The sequence below is a fragment of the Nannospalax galili genome, unplaced genomic scaffold (genome assembly GCF_000622305.1).
Source record: "Nannospalax galili isolate Female #2095 unplaced genomic scaffold, S.galili_v1.0 scaffold682, whole genome shotgun sequence".
In the NCBI taxonomy this organism is placed as follows: Eukaryota; Metazoa; Chordata; class Mammalia; order Rodentia; family Spalacidae; genus Nannospalax; species Nannospalax galili.
In genome coordinates this window covers 648,423-666,277 of record NW_008348076.1, presented here as the reverse complement: position 1 = coordinate 666,277, position 17,855 = coordinate 648,423, and the positions used below count along the sequence as shown (strand labels likewise).

Below are 17,855 nucleotides of genomic sequence, written 5' to 3'. Positions count from 1 at the left end.
TTTTTTTTTTTTGTATTCCTGGGCATTCAATTTAGGACCCTCAAGCATGTGCCAATGAACAATATCCCCAGCCCTACAACATTTTCTAGGTTGTATATTTTTTAGTTATGCATGATTATACATAAGCAATATTTATATTCATAGCATAAGCTAGTGGAGTTTCTTATAACATGCTTTTCATAAAATGTTGTGAGCTTTCTCCTTTGCATTTTTGACTATAGTTACTTTTAAAAAGTACATTGAATTTAGGACCTAAATGTTCTCTGTACCTTGATTGAAAAATTTCCAACCAGGAAACTATAAGGAATTGCCACTGAACTTATAAATACAAACTGTTGTTTATGAAAATAAACTATATGTATGCATATGCATGTGTCCAAAAGTTTTTTAATGTAACATAAAATATAAGTTAAATCTTGTAGCACTCACTCATAATCCATGACCTGAGAGGTGGAGACAGGAAGAATGCAGGTTTAGAGGCCAGAATATGCTACATAGCAAGACCTTGTTTCACTCCCTTTCCCACAATATTAATATAGTATAAAATATGTTATTTTTTTTTTTTTTTTTTGGTAGGGTTAAGTTTAGAGCAAGTCGACATTTTGTGGCATTGTTTAGTAGAAGATTCTGAGTGTTATGATGATGCTCTACATTGGTTTTTAAATCAAGTTCGAAGTAAAGATCAGCATGCAATGGGAATGGAAACCTACAAACATCTTTTCCTGGAGAAGGTAATTTATTTCCTGATACTTTTATTGTTTGTATCGTTTTCATACACACACACACACACACACATTTTGAAATAAGACGTCTATAATTTTCTTTGTTGTATTATTTCTCCTTGCTTCTACACCTCATTTGGTAAATTAGATAAATGTATCAGTTTTTGGCAATCCTTATGTAAATTTTCCTATTAAGATTTTTCTGTAATGTTTCCTTTTTAGTAATGTAAACTGAATGAAACTTAGTTTGTGTTTATGAATATAATCTATTATTTGTTTAAGTACTTAAACTCATGGTATTTAGAATAACTTTTGAATAAATGCTGTCCTTTGGCATATTTATTTATTTATTATTGTTGTTTTTGGGGGTTTTTTGTTTTGTGTTTGTTTTTGCCTTTTTGAGACAGGGTCTCTCTGTAGCCCCAGCTAGCCTGGAACTCACTATGTAGCCACGCTGGCCTTGAACTCAGAGATCCACCTGCCTCTGCCTCCCAAGTGCTGGGACTAAAGGCATGTGCCACCACACCCGGCTGTCATAATTATTTTTTAAAATCATTAATATTCTTGTTCAATTTTAAAATATATGCCCAGAATCACAAGTGTAAGACCTAGTTCCATGACATTACTGTAGTTTTGCCAATCTTCAGGAAAAATATAAGCTAATATTCAAATTTAGCTATATGGTAAGGCATTTATTCATGATAGTATATACCTTGGGTTTCTGTTTACCATCATCAGATGCTCCACATAGTAATTTTTCAAATAAGCTATTCACATTTGAACATCAGTGATGTTCAAAACAGGTGTATGTTGAATGTGTTGGTGCATGCCAGTAATCCCCACACTTGGAAGGTAGAGGCAAGAGGATAAGGAGTTCACGACCACCCTCAGCAACATAGTGATTTGGAAACCAGGCTAGTCTACATGAGCCTTTGTTTCAAAAAATAAGAAGTTTTCTTTTCAGTATTTTATGCTTAGTTTTGAGATTAGAAAGATTCTCCACAAACTCATATTATCTCTTTAGAATATATATGAACGAGTTTTAAGACAAGGTACAATTAGAATTTTACTTATACCCTTTACCATAAATTATTTAGTTACATAACTCACAAAAGTATATAGTAATGTTCTTAATTTAAGTCAGAATTTTTTTTCACTTTCCTTGATTTGGTTCTCTGTATATCTTGAAAAGTAAAGCACTAGGATCTGATCTGACAGGTTTTATCTTTGCATGAATAGAATTTTTATTAAAGTATTTGTTTAAATTATTGCCAAATCTAATCTGATACTTCTACAGTGTTGTCAGTAAAATTCATAAACACATCTAATAAAGTAAAATCTACTAACTTACCACACTAGAGTAATCTTAGCATTTTTTTCCTTTAAGATGCCCCAGCTAAAGCCTGAAACAATTAGCATGACTGGCTTAAACCTGTTTCAGCATCTCTGCAACTTGGCTCGATTGGCTACCAGTGCCTATGATGGTGGTTCAACCTCTGAGGTATGGCTTTAGACTTAATGTTTTGTGAGGTCAACTTATAAGATCTTCTTTTATCTTTCCTATTACCATATTATCTTTCTATAAGCTTTAAATTTGTTATGAAATAGACTTTTATTTCTAATTTTAAACGCTTTGTATTTTGTTTTTTAAAAGGTATATAAAACAAATTTGAGTTTTGAGGGTCTTTTTTTAAAGATTCATTTCATTTTTTACTATGTGTGTACTGTGTCTGGGTATATGCACATGTGAGTGCAGAGCCCATGGAGACCAGATGAGGGTGTTGGACTCCCTGGAATTGCTGTTACAGGAAGTTGTAAGCTGCCCCATTATTGGTGCTGGAATCTGATCTCAGGTCGTCTGTGAGAATAGTGCACACTCTTTAACAGCTGAGCCATTTCTCTAGTCCTAGAAATCTAGTTTTATTTTCATTCTGTGTATTTGCATGTATGTGTATTTGTCTCTCCGTGTATTGCCAATTGTGTCTAGTTGTCCGTAGAGATGAAAGGGCTTTTGGGTTCCCTGGAGCTGGAGTACAGGTTGTGAGCCTCCCTACCTGAGTTCTAAGAATTAAATTCTGGTTTTCTGGATGAGTAGCAATTGCTCTTCACCATCTCTCCAGCCTCAGTTTTTGTTTTGTTGTTGTCTTTTTAATTTTAAGAAATGATTTATTTTTATTTGTACAGATAATTTTGATTGCCTGTATGTACAGTAATATGTATGTAGTGCCCTCAAAGCCTCAAAGAAGGTGACAGAGCCACCATGTAGGTGATGGGGACCAAGCCTGGGTTTTCTGGAAGAACAGCAAGTGTTTTTATACCCTCAAGCCATTTAACCACTGAGCTACTTCTCCAGTCATTGTTTTCTTTCTTTCTTTCTTTTTTTTTTAATTGCCAAAGATAGCTATGATTATGCCTAAAGAAAACCTTGTGTTTGTTCTGTGATTTGTTGATGAAGAGCATCTGGATGTCTTATTATCCTAGATTCCTAGATAGCATAGTAAAATATTTTATGTAAGATGACTTGTTCAAAATGATTTTCTAACACATCTGTCTGTCTATCAGTCTATCATGTGTGCATGCACACACATGTGCATGTTAGAGGTCAGAGGACAGCTTGCAGGACTAGGCCAACTCTACCATTTTGCTCCTGGGGATCAATGTCAGGCTATAAGGTTTAGTGATTGATGGGTGTACCTTTATCTGCTGAGCCATTTGATGGCCCTGAAATCCTACTTTTATGCCGTTGCTATCACTAAGCTTTTAGTTTCTTTTTGGCTCTTTATAGTAATATCTCTTCTGGAGTATCTACATAAATCAGGTATTATAATCAGTTCATTAACTGAGCAATCTTAAAAATTGCTAGTCTTACATTTGGCTTTAGACTATTTGTGCCGAGTTGATAGGCTGCAATTCTTTGAATGCACTCTTAATATTCTAACACAAATATTAATTTAAACCTCTTCATTACTGAGCATTCTAGTTAATAGTAATTTGGTTTTTCTGTAGCATCAATGTGTAGTTTTCTTAAGTTTGTTTTAAATTAGAAAAGTTGGTGAAAATTGTTGTTGATCTGTATGGTAGAGAATAATTTTAGGGCTGGGAGGTAGCTTAGTTGGTAGAATGGTTGCCTAACATGCACAAACCACTGAGTTTGGGTACCAGCACCACATACACTATAAGCATGGTGGCATAGACCTGTAATTTCAGCACTTGGGAAGTGAAGACAGGAGAATCAGGAGTTCAAGGTCATCCTTAGCTACGTAATAAGTTCTAGACCAGTCTAGGTTACATGGGGCCTTCTCTTACAACAAAGCATAATGCTCTCTTAGAATCTTCCATTCTTTCTTTGAATAGTGGTGTGAAGTTTGTTTTGTTACTGTTTTTAATGCTTTACTCTTAACTCTTCAGTGTTACTAAGTTTCAGTTTAGTAATTTTAAGATATCCAGACGGACTTATTTTGCCTAGTCATTATGTTCTATTAGCTTATATTTCACTAAATCTAGTCAGTTATCAATTGGAAGGCTGTCTTGCTTCACTTTACCTGTCTCTTGAGAACTTCCATTTTCAGCTACTTGCAATTTTTAGCAAAAACATTTTTCTCTTTTTTCTTGTTCAAATATCACACATTTGAGCAAGAGTTTGGTTAGCATGTCTCCTAATTTTTTTGTGACTGCATAAAACTGATAGCTTTATCAGTATAACTTGGAGGAAAGCATTGAAGCATTGAGAAAATTATTGTGTGTTGGTTTTATCCATTTATTTTGTGATTTATAGCATATTTTGTAGATGAGCTTTTCTGTCTATATTATGGATAGTTTCTTGTTATATATATTTTTTAGAACCAATACAATTTGCTTTTAAAATTCTTCATTGTGATCGCTAAGCTTTTTGTTTATTATTTAATAACTGAATGATAGAAATTCCCCTTTAATACTAGTAAAATTTTAGAAGTAATGTGTAATTCCAAATGTGATACTTTAATAACCAGTCATCTTTTAACAGACAAAATTTAAAGATGTCCTATTTCTATTCCTCAGCTGTGTGGTATGGACCAATTTTGGGGCATTGCCTTAAGAGCACAATCAGGTGATGTCAGCCGAGCAGCTATTCAGTATATTAACTCCTATTATATTAATGGTATGTAATTTGAAATATTGTTAAAAATTTTGGGGGGTGGGGGGAAGTGGGTCTCCCTGAAGCCCCATAATTTTTATTTCAAGTTTTCTTTCCTTCTTTATGTTTCTCCTTTTGAGATTCAATATTGTATAGTATCCCAAATTGACCTAGAATTTATGATCCTCTTGCCTCAGACTACTGAGTCCTGGAATTATAGGCACAAACAACCACTCCGAGCTCTAATAAGTGCTTTTAATGTGAGGCTATTTCATTAAATTTCAATTCATTTAATTTTCTTTACATAGCTAAATAAGAATTAATTATTATACATGTGTATATTAATTCTTTAGTATCTATCTTCCATGCTGTGTTATTAAGAATAAGTTTTTCCTTTCTTTGTTTTGGCTTTTTGAGACAGGGTCTACCTGTAGCCCCAGCTGGCCTGGAACTCACTATGGAGACCAGGTTGGCTTTGGCGTCACAGGGATCTGCCTGGCTCTGCCTCCCAAGTGCTGGGAATAAGGGTGTGTGCCACCACGCCTGGCGAGAATATTAAATATTTTAGTTCACAATGTCAGTGGAGACATGGTTGGAAAACTTTTAATTTTGAAGTTAGAAAAAACTGATAACGTGTCATATTCTTTGATTATGATATGTGTAAACATCTGGGTTTCAGGTAAAACAGGTTTGGAGAAGGAGCAAGAATTTATTAGTAAGTGCATGGAAAGTCTTATGATAGCTTCTAGCAGTCTTGAACAAGAATCACACTCAAGTCTCACAGTTATAGAAAGAGGACTGCTTATGCTGAAGACACATCTGGAAGCATTTAGAAGAAGGTAATTTTATTATACTGTACTATGAGTTTCAGTCTTTTTATTGCTGATAATGTCTAAATGTATTCTTAAAATTTTTTGTTGTGAGCACATAGAAAGCATAATTCCTAAAGCTAAATGATTATTAGTACAAATAGTTTCTATTGAGAATGTGTAGCATTTGCCATGGAACAGGCAGTATAGTTTCCTGATTAATATTGTGCAGACTTACTAGACCCTCAGCAGATATGCATGAATAAGAACCGCTGGACAGCATTCCATCTCTACTGAGGTATTATGACTTAAAAGACAGGAACACCAGCACTGGAACAAGTTACACTTAAACTCTCACCAACAACAACATATAATCTTTCATATTTTACTCAAGTTGAATCATTTGTTTCATTTGCTGTTTTTTTTTCTTCCTGGACTAGGAGACAGTATTTTAATTTTGAATTTCCATTTACCATGGAAACATGACCAAAAATTTCTGTGTTAATGAATATCTGTATAATTAATTTAGACACATACCCTGTGTAATACAGAAATAAAGCAAATTAACATTTATGAATATATCAACTGAAATGAAAGGTGAGTAGTTTTAATTACAAAATTCTGTTTGTTAAAAGTCATTAATGATGAGCAAATGTAAAAGTACTAAGAACTGTGTTGAAAATTAATTAAAATTATAATTTCTTTCAACTTCAGATCTTAGTTTGATATTTAAAAAATTTATATTCTTTGACATTTTACGTGAAATATCAGGGAATACGGAATAATCAAGAAATCCTGCACATTCCTTATAAATAACATTTACCCATGATTTGAAACATAAGGGCATGCAAGATTCTTTTTATGAATGCAGCTTATAGAAATTTACTTTAATAATTCCTTTTGTTTTTAAAAAGTATGTAAGAAACGCTTGAAGTATTTTGCACAGAAACAGCAAAGTGCCTCATAACTTTTACCACTTTAGAAAAATAAAACAGGTGTGTGGTCGCATTCAGATTAATTAAAAAGTCAATATATATTGAATAATTCAGATAATATTATAAGCTGTTGTATGGAAAATGAAAGTTTCCTGAAATTGTTTTGTTTCTATTAGAGATGGTTGCTGTTAATCCTTTACTAATTCTTTCAAAACATTTTTTCTATGCTGTTTTTAAAAGACAGCAAGGAAGTTATCTAACACACACTAATATGTTTACTAGCATCCCTAAGTCTCTACTCACTGGATACGAGTACAGTCTCCTCCCCAAAGCTGTGATAACAAAAAATGTCTTCATATATTATCTACTACCCCTGAGAAACCACTTTTAAATGAGAATCACTGTTGAGATTAAACTTTCTGTCTTTTTGAAAGGTAAATCCTTTAAGACATTTCTAGCATTTACTATATTAATATACAATTCCTAATTGTATATTAATAATTTATTATAATAGCAATTAAGAATTCTGTTAATATACAGAATTGATGCTCTGCCTTAGTAATTTTTCTTGGCATCTTATTTTGTTAGCACTCTCAGCTATATTTATTGATTTAAGATCAAGTGATAGTCTAAAATTGGCTTGTTAGAACTTCTTATGGACTTTTCTATTTTGTTATGTGGAAAGCAACAAATCAGTAGGACTTATTAGCCCAAATCCTTAGGCCTTGTACAGTGTGATTTTACTAGTGCTTAGCATTAACTACATAAGTACTCAATTTTAGTTTCAAAAGGTTCAGGGGTACTTTTTATGAGTTTATTGAATTTAATTCAATTTCTAATATCCCATCTCATAGGTACCAGTTTTGTTCTAACTTTTGGAAAAATATATTGTATCCTTGATATATATCTTGGTTTGTTAATGTTGCTGTTAAATTATTTACATAAAAATCTTATGAATAACATGTAAAGTATGAATTACATAAAATTGAGTACTAAAAACACAAAGCAGTAGCTTAAAAATTATCTAGATATTTCCATACAGGTTCTTGTCTTATATCCTTATTTATCAAGTGCTTATGTGCTTAGTACTAATTTAAAATTATACAACATTTGTAGATAGACAATAAAAATTCTGTATGTTAATATAGTAAATTCTAATATGTCTTAAAGGATTTATTTTTTGAAAAGATAGAAAGTTTAGTCTTAACAGTGATTCTCAGACGTGATTGGTTTTTCAAGGGAGACTTTTTTTTGTTACCAGCTTTGGCGGGGAGATACTGTTAGTATCCGGTGGGTAGAGACCAGGCATGCTGGTAAACATCTTAGGGTATGTTAGATAACACCCCTGTTGCCTTTTAAGAGCAATAAATTGTTGAACTGAAGTGTAAGTGGAGCCATGGTTGGAAAACTTTAATTTTGAAATATTCAGTATAAGACACTTTTAATTATTATTTTGCTCAGGTTTAGACCCGGACATTGCTTCACTTGTTGGCAAAAATCCTTTTATTTATTTAATTTCCATCCTTTTATTCTAGAACTACTGATTTTTTTTAGATGTTGTTTTCTTTTGTTTTGTTTTTCCCTGAACTAAATTTATGTACTTGACTATACAACAACTAAAAATGTTAAAAGAATTCACAAATATTTAGTATGTGTTTTAAAATGAGTCTCTTAATTCAGTTTATTTTAGCAGCATTAAAACCAACCCCCAGATTCTATAAAGCTGATTTACATAATTGTTAGCATATATATCCTTATATGAAGTATTTCTATAGAATACATTTCTCTCTCTAGAAAGTATTTAATACATTTTTTTCTTGTGAATGTAGGAATGACAGCTTGATATTTACTAAAGTAGTGTTTTATTTAATTTCCTTTTGTCTATCTTCTTTACCCCCACCCTTTAAATGCCTCCTGCCTCAGTATTTTTCCTTGGCATTCTGTTCTATATGAACCCTTAGCTATACTTATTCATTTATGTTCAAGTAATAATTAGTCTAAAATTGACATGTTAGAACTTTTCCATTTTGTTAAGTATTGAAAGATTCTGTAACATTGACATGTTTTTAAATGATATCCTCTGTATGTGTGTTTTTGTGTTGTTTTAGGTTTGCATATCATCTGAGACAGTGGCAAATTGAAGGCACTGGTATTAGTAGTCATTTGAAAGCACTGAGTGACAAACAGTCTTTGCCTCTAAGGGTTGTATGTCAGCCTGCTGGACTTCCTGACAAGGTAGTTACAGAGTTTTAACTTTGAAATTGATAATGACTTTCCATTCACATATTTGGTTAATTGGGTTTTGATTTGGTATGCTTTTTGTTTGTGTGTTTTTAAATTGGTTGCATCTCATATTTCAGATGACTATTGAAATGTATCCTAGTGACCAGGTAGCAGATCTTAGGGCTGAAGTAACTCATTGGTATGAAAATTTACAGAAAGAACAAATAAATCAACAAGCTCAACTTCAGGAATTTGGTCAAAGCAGCAGAAAGGGAGAGTTTCCTGGTATGTATAATCAATCTCCCCTACCTCCCCATCTCTCCCTCCCGTAGGCACTGTTCCGTAGCAACTGTCTTAGTCCATCTTGTGCTGTTCTAACTTTTATTCAGATTGTGGTTTTTTGGTTTTGATTTTGAAAACAGAATCTCTTAACTCTAGCCCAAACTGGCCTAGAACTCATTATGTAACCCTACGTTGTACTTAGACTTTTAGGAATCCTCCTGCCTTGGCTTTGCAAGTGCTGGGACTATAGATGTGAGCCATCATGCCTGATCAAAATATAAGCACCTGAAATTTGTTTTTCGGTGTCCTAGAAAGTACAAGTTCAAGGTGCCAGAATCTGGTGAGGGCTGCTTTCTGTTTCTGAGACATTGCTCCTTCACATTGTAGAAAATGGAAGGTCAAAATGAAAGAAACTTAGGGTGTCAATTCCTTTGTATAGGTATTAATCCATTTGTGATGATCTGATCTTAATCCTAAACTCCTCTCAACAGGTCCTACTTCTAACCTCCATAGCATACAGAAATAAATTCCACTGAGTAAATTTTGAGGGTAAACAAAAAATTCAGACCACTGCAACAATTTTAATTTTTTTAATGTATTTATATTTATTGTATATGTATAAGTAATTTTTCTTCATGTATATAAGTGCACCTGTGTGTGCATTTCCTGTGGAGGTCAGAAGAGGGCATCACATCCATGATACTGGAGTTAGGGATGGTGGTTATTAGCCTCTATATGGGTACTGAAAACTGATCCCAGGTGCTCTTAATGACTGAGCCATTTTGCCAGACCTCATAGCAGCAATTTTAAACTTTTTAGAAGTTCAGTAGCTGTGTTCCTTTTTCCTTGGTTATCATTCATTTTATTAAAAAATACTTACTTTATGTGTATGAGTGTATTGCCTGCTTTTTATATAAATGCTTCCATGTCATGCAATGCCTTCAGAGGTCAGAGGAGGGCAACAGATTCCCCTGGTACTGGAGTTATGGATGGCTGTTGGCCATTTTGTGGGTGATGGGAATCAAACCCAGGTCCTCTGCAAGAGCAGCCAGTGCTCTTAACCACTGAGCCATCTCTCCAGCCCTGGTTTTCATTCATTTTTTAAGTGCAGTTGATAATTAGGACTTGAGATAGATACTATTTGCAAACATTGTTTTTCACAAGATTCTTTTAGACTTTTTTGATGTAATCATCAAAATGTTTTTTGAAATTCATACGATATGCAACTTGGAATTGTGAAGTTTTATTTCCATATAAAACTAATGATGTAGTTTTATCCAAAAGATCCAGAATTTGAGGTTTAGGGTTTGCTCAAGTGAGTAAATGATGAAATGTTCCAAAGGCTAGAAAACGCTGAAGGATATAAGGAGACATTCATCTTGTGTATGTTTAGATAAGAAATACTAAATCCGTGTATGTTTAACCAAGGATTTCTTAAACTGTACACATTTAGATCAGTGAGATTCGTATAGATTTATAACATATACCTAAAAAACTGCTTTTTATGTTTTTCATCATTTTTTTTGGCATTATTTTTATTTTATGTGTATGCATGTATTGCCTGCATGTAGGTAAGTGCACCCGTGTCGTGCAATGCCCACGGAGGTCAGAAGAGGCTGTTGGATCCCCTGGGACTGGAGTTATAGACAGTTGTTAGCTGCCATGTGGGTGCTGGGATTCGAACCCAGGTCTTCTGCAGGAACAACCAGTATTCCTAACTGCCAAGCCATCTCTCCAGCCTCGTTTCAAGTTTGTTTAAAATAAATTCTTTTGTATTTTCTTAAATATCAGTCATATCTTGGACCAGTGAAATGGCTTGGTGTTTGTCACCAAGCCTTATGACCTAACCCTGTAACCTACATAGTGGAAGGAGAGAACCACTAACTCTTGCAAGTTGTTCACTTGTGTTCTTTGGAATGTTTGTACCTATACATATACACAGGCAATAAATAAACAAATAATAATGTAATAAATTTGAATATCAAATCTTACATGAAAAAAGGATTTGAAGAACTGCAATTGTTGGTAGAAAAAAAACAAGTATGTACAAGTCTCCCTCTTAACTACTATCTCTAAACCACTTATCTTCCTTCTCCCATGACACAGTTAACTGGTTTCATAAATATCCTTCAAGAAATACCAAGACATAATTTATACATATATGTACATATATTTGATCATATAAAGACAACTTTTATTTAGTCTTTTTGAGATACAGTCTCCCTACAACCCCAGTTGGCCTGGAACTCACACAGCTCTACCTGCCTCTGCCTCCCGAGTGCTGGGATTATAGGCATGTTGACCCAGCTGTGCTTCTGTTTTTTTGGTATCAGTGTTTTTTGTGCATGTATGTAAGTGCACCACATATGTGCAATGCTCAGGGAAGAGGCCATTGGATCCGCTAGAACAGGAGTTAAGGACTGTTGTTGGATGCATTGTGGGCGTGAGGAACCAAACTCAGGTCCTCTGCTTGAGCAATCAGTGCTCTTAATGGCTGAGCTGTCTCTCTAGCCCCTACCTCACTGTTTTTCAGTTGAACAATTTGTCATAGCACAGAACCTTGATTTTAATTGACCTCTTCATTAATGGACATTGAGGTGGTTTCTAGTCATTTTTTTCTCTCTTCCCCATTCCTCTTTTTCTTCTTTATAGTACTGGTGCCTGAACCCAGAGACTCATACATACTTAGTAAGCACTCTGCCACTGGGTATATCCCAGCTCTTTTTAAGTTTTGTTTTCAAGACAAGGTATTACTTGCTAAGTTAGTCAGGTTGGCCTTGAAATGGAAAATTGATTGCCTTCCCTTCTCATATAATTAGGAATACAGGTGTGTGCTGTCATACCCAGATTTAATTCTTAGGTTGAAAGGATATCACAGAGAATATCCTTCTATCCTTGTAGATTTCATGTATGTTGGACCAGTATGTAGATACAGAGTTTCTAGCCCAAGAAATATCTTGCTTTTATTATGTTAAAACGTGTTATACTTAGGGACTGGAGAGATGGCTTGGTGGACAAAGAGCCTGCCACAGAAGCATGATGGCCAGAGTCAAGACCTGCAGAACTAATGTAAAAGCTGGACAGGACAGCTTGCCTATAAATCCAGCACTGGGGGAGGGGTAGAGTCAGGAGGATCCTGAGGGCTTGGTGGCCAGCAAGTCTAGCCAAAACATGGAGTTCTACATTCCATGGGAGACCCTTTTCTCAGAAAATAAGGTAGAGAAAAGAGATAGAATGAAGATACCATATCAAAGTGGACTTCTGGCCACCACAGGCACACACAGAAGGCAAGTGCACACATGGGCAAGCACCACTGCTCTCCCTACAAATGCATATACTCTATGCACACACAAAAAATGTGTTAAGCATAAATATGAATATATGAAAGTAATAAAATGTAGGGCATGCTACCCAGACTAAGAACTAGAACATAGCTACTTTTTTTGTTTTTTTTTTTAAATTTTATTTAAAAGTAATGGTTTCACTATGTAGTCCTGACTGATCTGGAACTTGCTGGGTAGACTAGAGCAGGTTGGAATTCGCAGAGTCCACCCTGCCTCTGCCTCCTGAGTGCTGGGATTAGAAGCATATGCCACCATATCTGGCCTTAAAGCACTTAAAGAAATTTTTTATTACACTTATTTGAGGGGGAGGATCCTTGGGGGAGAATAGGTGATCAGAGGACAATTTATGGGAGTCTGTTCCCTCCTTCCATCATGTGAGTGCCAGGGTTCTAACTCAAAACATCATGCTTAGTGGCTGACACCTTTACCTGCTTTGCTATCTCTCTCTGGTCCTATAGCTTAAGAGCTTTAAAGATTCATTTCCTTTATTGCTCCAAAACTTTCATTATAATTAGGGACTTGTTTTGTTTCAACTGTACCCCATAACTGACATACTAGATGTCACTATCCAGTCAGACTCAAAACTTGGAGTAGTCCTCCTTCCTCAGTCTTCTAAGTCCTGGGATTATAGGTGTGAGCTACAATGTTTGGCATGAGAAGGTGTTTTCTTTTGTTTTTAGTATTTATTATTTTTATCTTAGGTGTATGAGTACATTGCCTGCATGTGTATAAGTGCACCCATGTCGTGCAATGCCTGCGGGGGTCAGAAGAGGGCTTTGGATTCCCTGGAACTAGAGTTGTGGATGATTATTAGCCACCATGTGGGTGCTGGGATTTGAACCCTGTCCTCTCTAAGCAGCCAGTGCTCTTAACCACTGAGCCATCTCTCCAGCCCTGTTTTGTATTGTTTTGAGACATGGTCTCCCTAGTAGCCCCAACTGGCCTGAATCTCACTTTGTAGACCAGGCTGACTGCAGTCTCTTAGAGCTCAACCTGCCACTGCCTCCTGAGTGCTAGTATTAAAGGCATGTCCCACCATTCCTGGCCTAAGATTTTTTTTTTTAAAGGCAAGAATTCTTTTAGAATTGTTAAATCAATTTTTATGTTAAAAATATCTTCTAGAGATGGGAACTCTAGCTCAGTGCTAGAGAACTTGCTAGCATGCCTGAAGCCCTAGGTTCAAGTCCCAGTATGTCCTCCTCTCCCTTCAAATCAATCTTCTACAAAGTCATAAAGTTTATCATGGTGATTTAACTATATAAGAGCTGTACTTAAGAGAAGAATATGACCAAATTCAATCTGACTGTTGGAAATCTATTTTTTGCTTTATTTAATTTTCTTATTTATATGAAGAGAAAAAATGTTTTTAAAATTTTATGTAGCCAGGTGTGGCAGACCATGTCTTTTATCCTAGCACTTGGATTCTGAGTTCGAGGCCACCCTGTTCCTTATAGGGAATTCAACTGAGACCTTGTCTCAAAAAAAAAAAAAAAAAGTTACCATGGGATTGGTGTTATAGCTCAGTGATTGAGGTCTTGCCCAGCATGGGCAGGGCTCTTGAGTTTGATCTCCAACTTTGCCACCAAGAATAAAATATAAATTTTATGTTATTACAGAAAGAAGTCCTTATTCATTATTTTTTAAAAAATAGTTGTTTTATGCCCATGCAGTAGAGTTATTCTGCTTTAATAAAACCTAAGGGTGGGGCTCTGCTCATTGGTAGAAAACGTGCTTCATTTATGAAAAGCTGTCAGTTTGATGCCCAGAACTTTTTTTTGATCAGTTAATTACATCAGATAAGATCGGAACACTGCTAACTGTGAGTTTATGGTGCATGATTATAATCCTTACTATGTAGTAATTGGGTGACTGCTACATTTTAGTGCTTGGAATCCATTTGTGAGTATACAAAAAGAAATCTCTGCCCTTGTTGGAACTAGATTTTTTAAAAAAATACATAAAATTTTGGTTGAGAGGCAAACGTTTTAAGGCAAGATAAAGCAGACTAGAAGATTAATAATGAAATGGAGACCTTTACATTGAGTGATTGGGAGGGAGCTTCCATTCTATGAGAGCCTTGAAGCATATGAGAGTGTAAGCCCTGGAAACCTGGGTCAGAACTTTAGTTCTTCAGATAGGAACAGGCTTTCAAGAAAGGGTAAGGAGCCCTGCATGCCTTTTGTCCAACTGAAGCATAGATTGTAAATCAGAGGTATAAGGAAGATTGAAGCATTCTTTTTTTAAATATTTTATTCATTTTATCTTATGTGTATGAATGTATTGCCTGCATGCACCCATGTCATACCATGCCTGTGTAGGTCAGAAGAGGGCATCAGATTCCTCTGGAACTGGAGTTACACATGGTTGTTAGCCATGTGGGTGCTGGGAATCCATCCCAGGTTCTTTATAAGAGCAGCCAGTGCTCTTAACCACTGAGCCATTTCTCCAGCCCCAAGACTGAAGCTTGCCTCTGCTGGGTTTGTTGAACAAGCAAATTGTTCTTTATTGGTAAGCGTAGCTGTTAAAGGCTCTGGCTGACAACCAAAAAGAATTAGTTTATTGAACAAATTGATAGATCTTGAAGAATGTAACTCAGGTTTTCCACATGAGATACTTGTTTTTTATTCTAGAATGTTTGCTTTGTTGTTACTGTTGTTTTATTTTGTTGGACAACAGCAGGAGGGAGAGCTGAGGCATTACAAATACATTCTGTTTTCTACTTAGCATGAATTGCTGCCGGTTCCTAGAAAGTTCTGGTTATATAGTTCATTTTATTATTTGTATATTATTAAAGAGGTTTCAGAGTTGATCTTACCATTCATAAACTTTACTACCTAAAGCTAATCCAAGACAACAGGAAGCGTGCTTAGTATTGTCTCTACTTCTCAGGAGTTATATTTAAGTTTAACATACAGTAGATTTAATTGCTCCGTTATATTTTCTCCTCAGCAAATGATTTAACTTATAAACAGTTTACTTCCCTTTTCTGCTTTTTTTAAGGAGGCCTCATGGGGCCTGTGAGGATGATTTCATCTGGACATGAGTTAACAACAGATTATGATGAGAAAGCACTTCATGAGCTTGGCTTTAAAGATATGCAGGTACATACATGAACTAGTCTTTGGGCTTTAAAGACATGCAGTTACATACATGAACTGGATTTTGGGTCTTAAAGATATATAGATACATACATGAACTAGACTTTGGGTTTTCAGTATCTGTTGGCTCTGAAAGTCAGTAATTGAATAAGCAAACGTTTACTTAATGGTTCTTACGACTTTCTGTATTAAAATTGTAAATGGAGTTATTCTGTACCCCAGTTTTATTTTATAATCTAATGCATGTGTGGTTTTTTTTTTTTTTTTGGGTTTTTTTTTTGTTTGTTTTTTTGTAGATGGTGTTTGTATCTTTGGGTGCACCAAGGAGAGAACGAAAAGGGGAAGGTGTTCAGCTGCCTGCATCTTGCCTACCACCCCCTCAAAAGGACAACATTCCAATGCTTTTGCTCTTACAAGAACCTCATTTAACTACTCTTTTTGACTTGTTAGAAATGCTTGCATCTTTTAAACCACCCTCAGGAAAAGTGGCAGTGGACAATAGTGAGGTGACTATCATATTTCTTTCTCACAGATTTTATTTTCTCATTCTGTTGAGAGGAAATAATTTTTCTTTACAGGCTAATCTCTTTAAAAACTGTAGAGCCTAGGAGCTATTTCTTTATTCATTAACTATTTAAGTTCTTAATATGATCTAGGCATACTATAATAAAGTATTGTTAATACTTATGGTCAAAATAGCTAGTTTCAGATGTCCTACATTGAATCCAGTGTGAGAGACATATATAATCTAACAATATTTCCAAATAAGATGCTAGGGCTGAAATCCGCCATGGACTTTTAGGGGAGAATAGGAAGGAACTCCACTTGTATATTACTTGGTTTATGATGGTTTCTCTGATAATATACGTAATCTGAATTAGAAGGATGAAAAGTAATTAAAAGGATAAGAATTGATCTGCACATAACAGTCTGATTCATTTTTGTTTGTTTGTTTTGATATAAGTGCTTACCTTTGTAACCCAGTGTGTCTTTGAACTTGGAATCCTCCTGTTTAAGCCTCCCGAGTCCTAGGGTTATAGGTGTATGTCATCACACCAGAAGAGTCTCATTCTTTTTTTTTTTTCTTTTTTTTTTTCGGTCTTTTTGAGACGGGGTCTCCCTGTAGCCCCCGCTGTCCTAGAACTCATTGTTTAGGCAGACCTGCCCTTGACTCAAACATCCTGTGATTGAGTGCTTCACTCTTATAAATCTATTCGGCCTTCACAGTTGCCACAGGAACAACAATTATAGCCAGAAAGTGCAGTAATTATTCCAGTTACTTCCTTGAGACATGAATCAAGGCTGCCTTACCTCAGAGTGTGTGCTCCTAACAACTGAACTTCTCTGCCTCACAGCAGGGCAACTGTGGAATTAATAGTCTGGGAGATATACTCCCACCCCCATCATTCATTTAGTGTTTTTTTCTTTTTTTTTTTCGGTCTTTTTGAGACAGGGTCTCCCTGTAGCCCCAGCTGTCCTAGAACTCATTGTGTAGACCAGCCTGGCCTTGAACTCAACAGAGATCTGCCTCTGCCTCTGCCTCTGCCTCTGCCTTCTGAGTGCTGGGATTAAAAGTGTGCACCGCCACGCCCAACCCATTCTTTTTTGTTTTTTAAATAGACTTTCACCCAGTAACTCATTAGCCCTGACCTTGTGGCAGTTCTCCTACCTCAGGTTCAATAATCTCCTCCTTCAGATCCATATAAGGAGTTAGGCAAGTCAAAGTTAGAGTTAATGAGTAGAGTGTGGAAGTGGTGGGAGAGTAGAATGAGGGGAAGAGTTTGGACAGGTTAGGTAAGTCTTGTGAGTGCATTCATTTTATTCAAAGTAAAATGAATAATAAGCATATATTCTTTTTTTTTTCCTTTTAAATATAGTATATCTGCAAAAGTGTCAGATAGTAAAGAACTTAATATACTTGTTCAGGTAAGAATTGATACTGCCCTGGACTAGGACAGACAAAATGTAGGTAGAGCGCAGAAATGAAATCATCTTGTAGTGGTTTTGGCAAACTAGGTAGTTTTTGTTTGTTTGTTTGTTTGTTTGTTTGAGACAGCGTCTCTCTGTAGCTCCAGCTTGCCTGGAACTCCTTATATAGACCAGACTGACCTTGATCTCACAGATTTAAAGTGTGCGCTACCACACCTGACTTTGGATTTGGAAAAGGAGTAGGAAGTGAATACTCAAGGAAAAGGAGGACATAGGGGTGACATTTTGTTTCTAGCTTGAACAATGAAATTCATTCTTTTTGAAATGAATGGATGCCTAAGGGATACCAAGCAAGTTAAATGTGTAAGTTTGTGTCTCAGAGTTGCAGACAATCTTGAG

At 35.5% G+C, this 17,855-nt stretch overlaps 1 protein-coding gene across 1 annotated transcript in view; it reads left to right on the top strand.

Annotated features, from left to right (window-relative positions):
• Usp34 (ubiquitin specific peptidase 34) overlaps positions 1-17,855 on the top strand; it is a 239,249-nt gene that overhangs the window by 119,548 nt on the left and 101,846 nt on the right. Inside the window, exons 22-29 of the mRNA XM_008844481.3 lie at positions 577-731; positions 2,110-2,223; positions 4,761-4,860; positions 5,516-5,675; positions 8,689-8,815; positions 8,941-9,088; positions 15,430-15,530; positions 15,824-16,033. Of these exons, the coding sequence (XP_008842703.1) occupies positions 577-731; positions 2,110-2,223; positions 4,761-4,860; positions 5,516-5,675; positions 8,689-8,815; positions 8,941-9,088; positions 15,430-15,530; positions 15,824-16,033 (1,115 nt within the window). The remainder of the gene's footprint in view (positions 1-576; positions 732-2,109; positions 2,224-4,760; positions 4,861-5,515; positions 5,676-8,688; positions 8,816-8,940; positions 9,089-15,429; positions 15,531-15,823; positions 16,034-17,855) is intronic.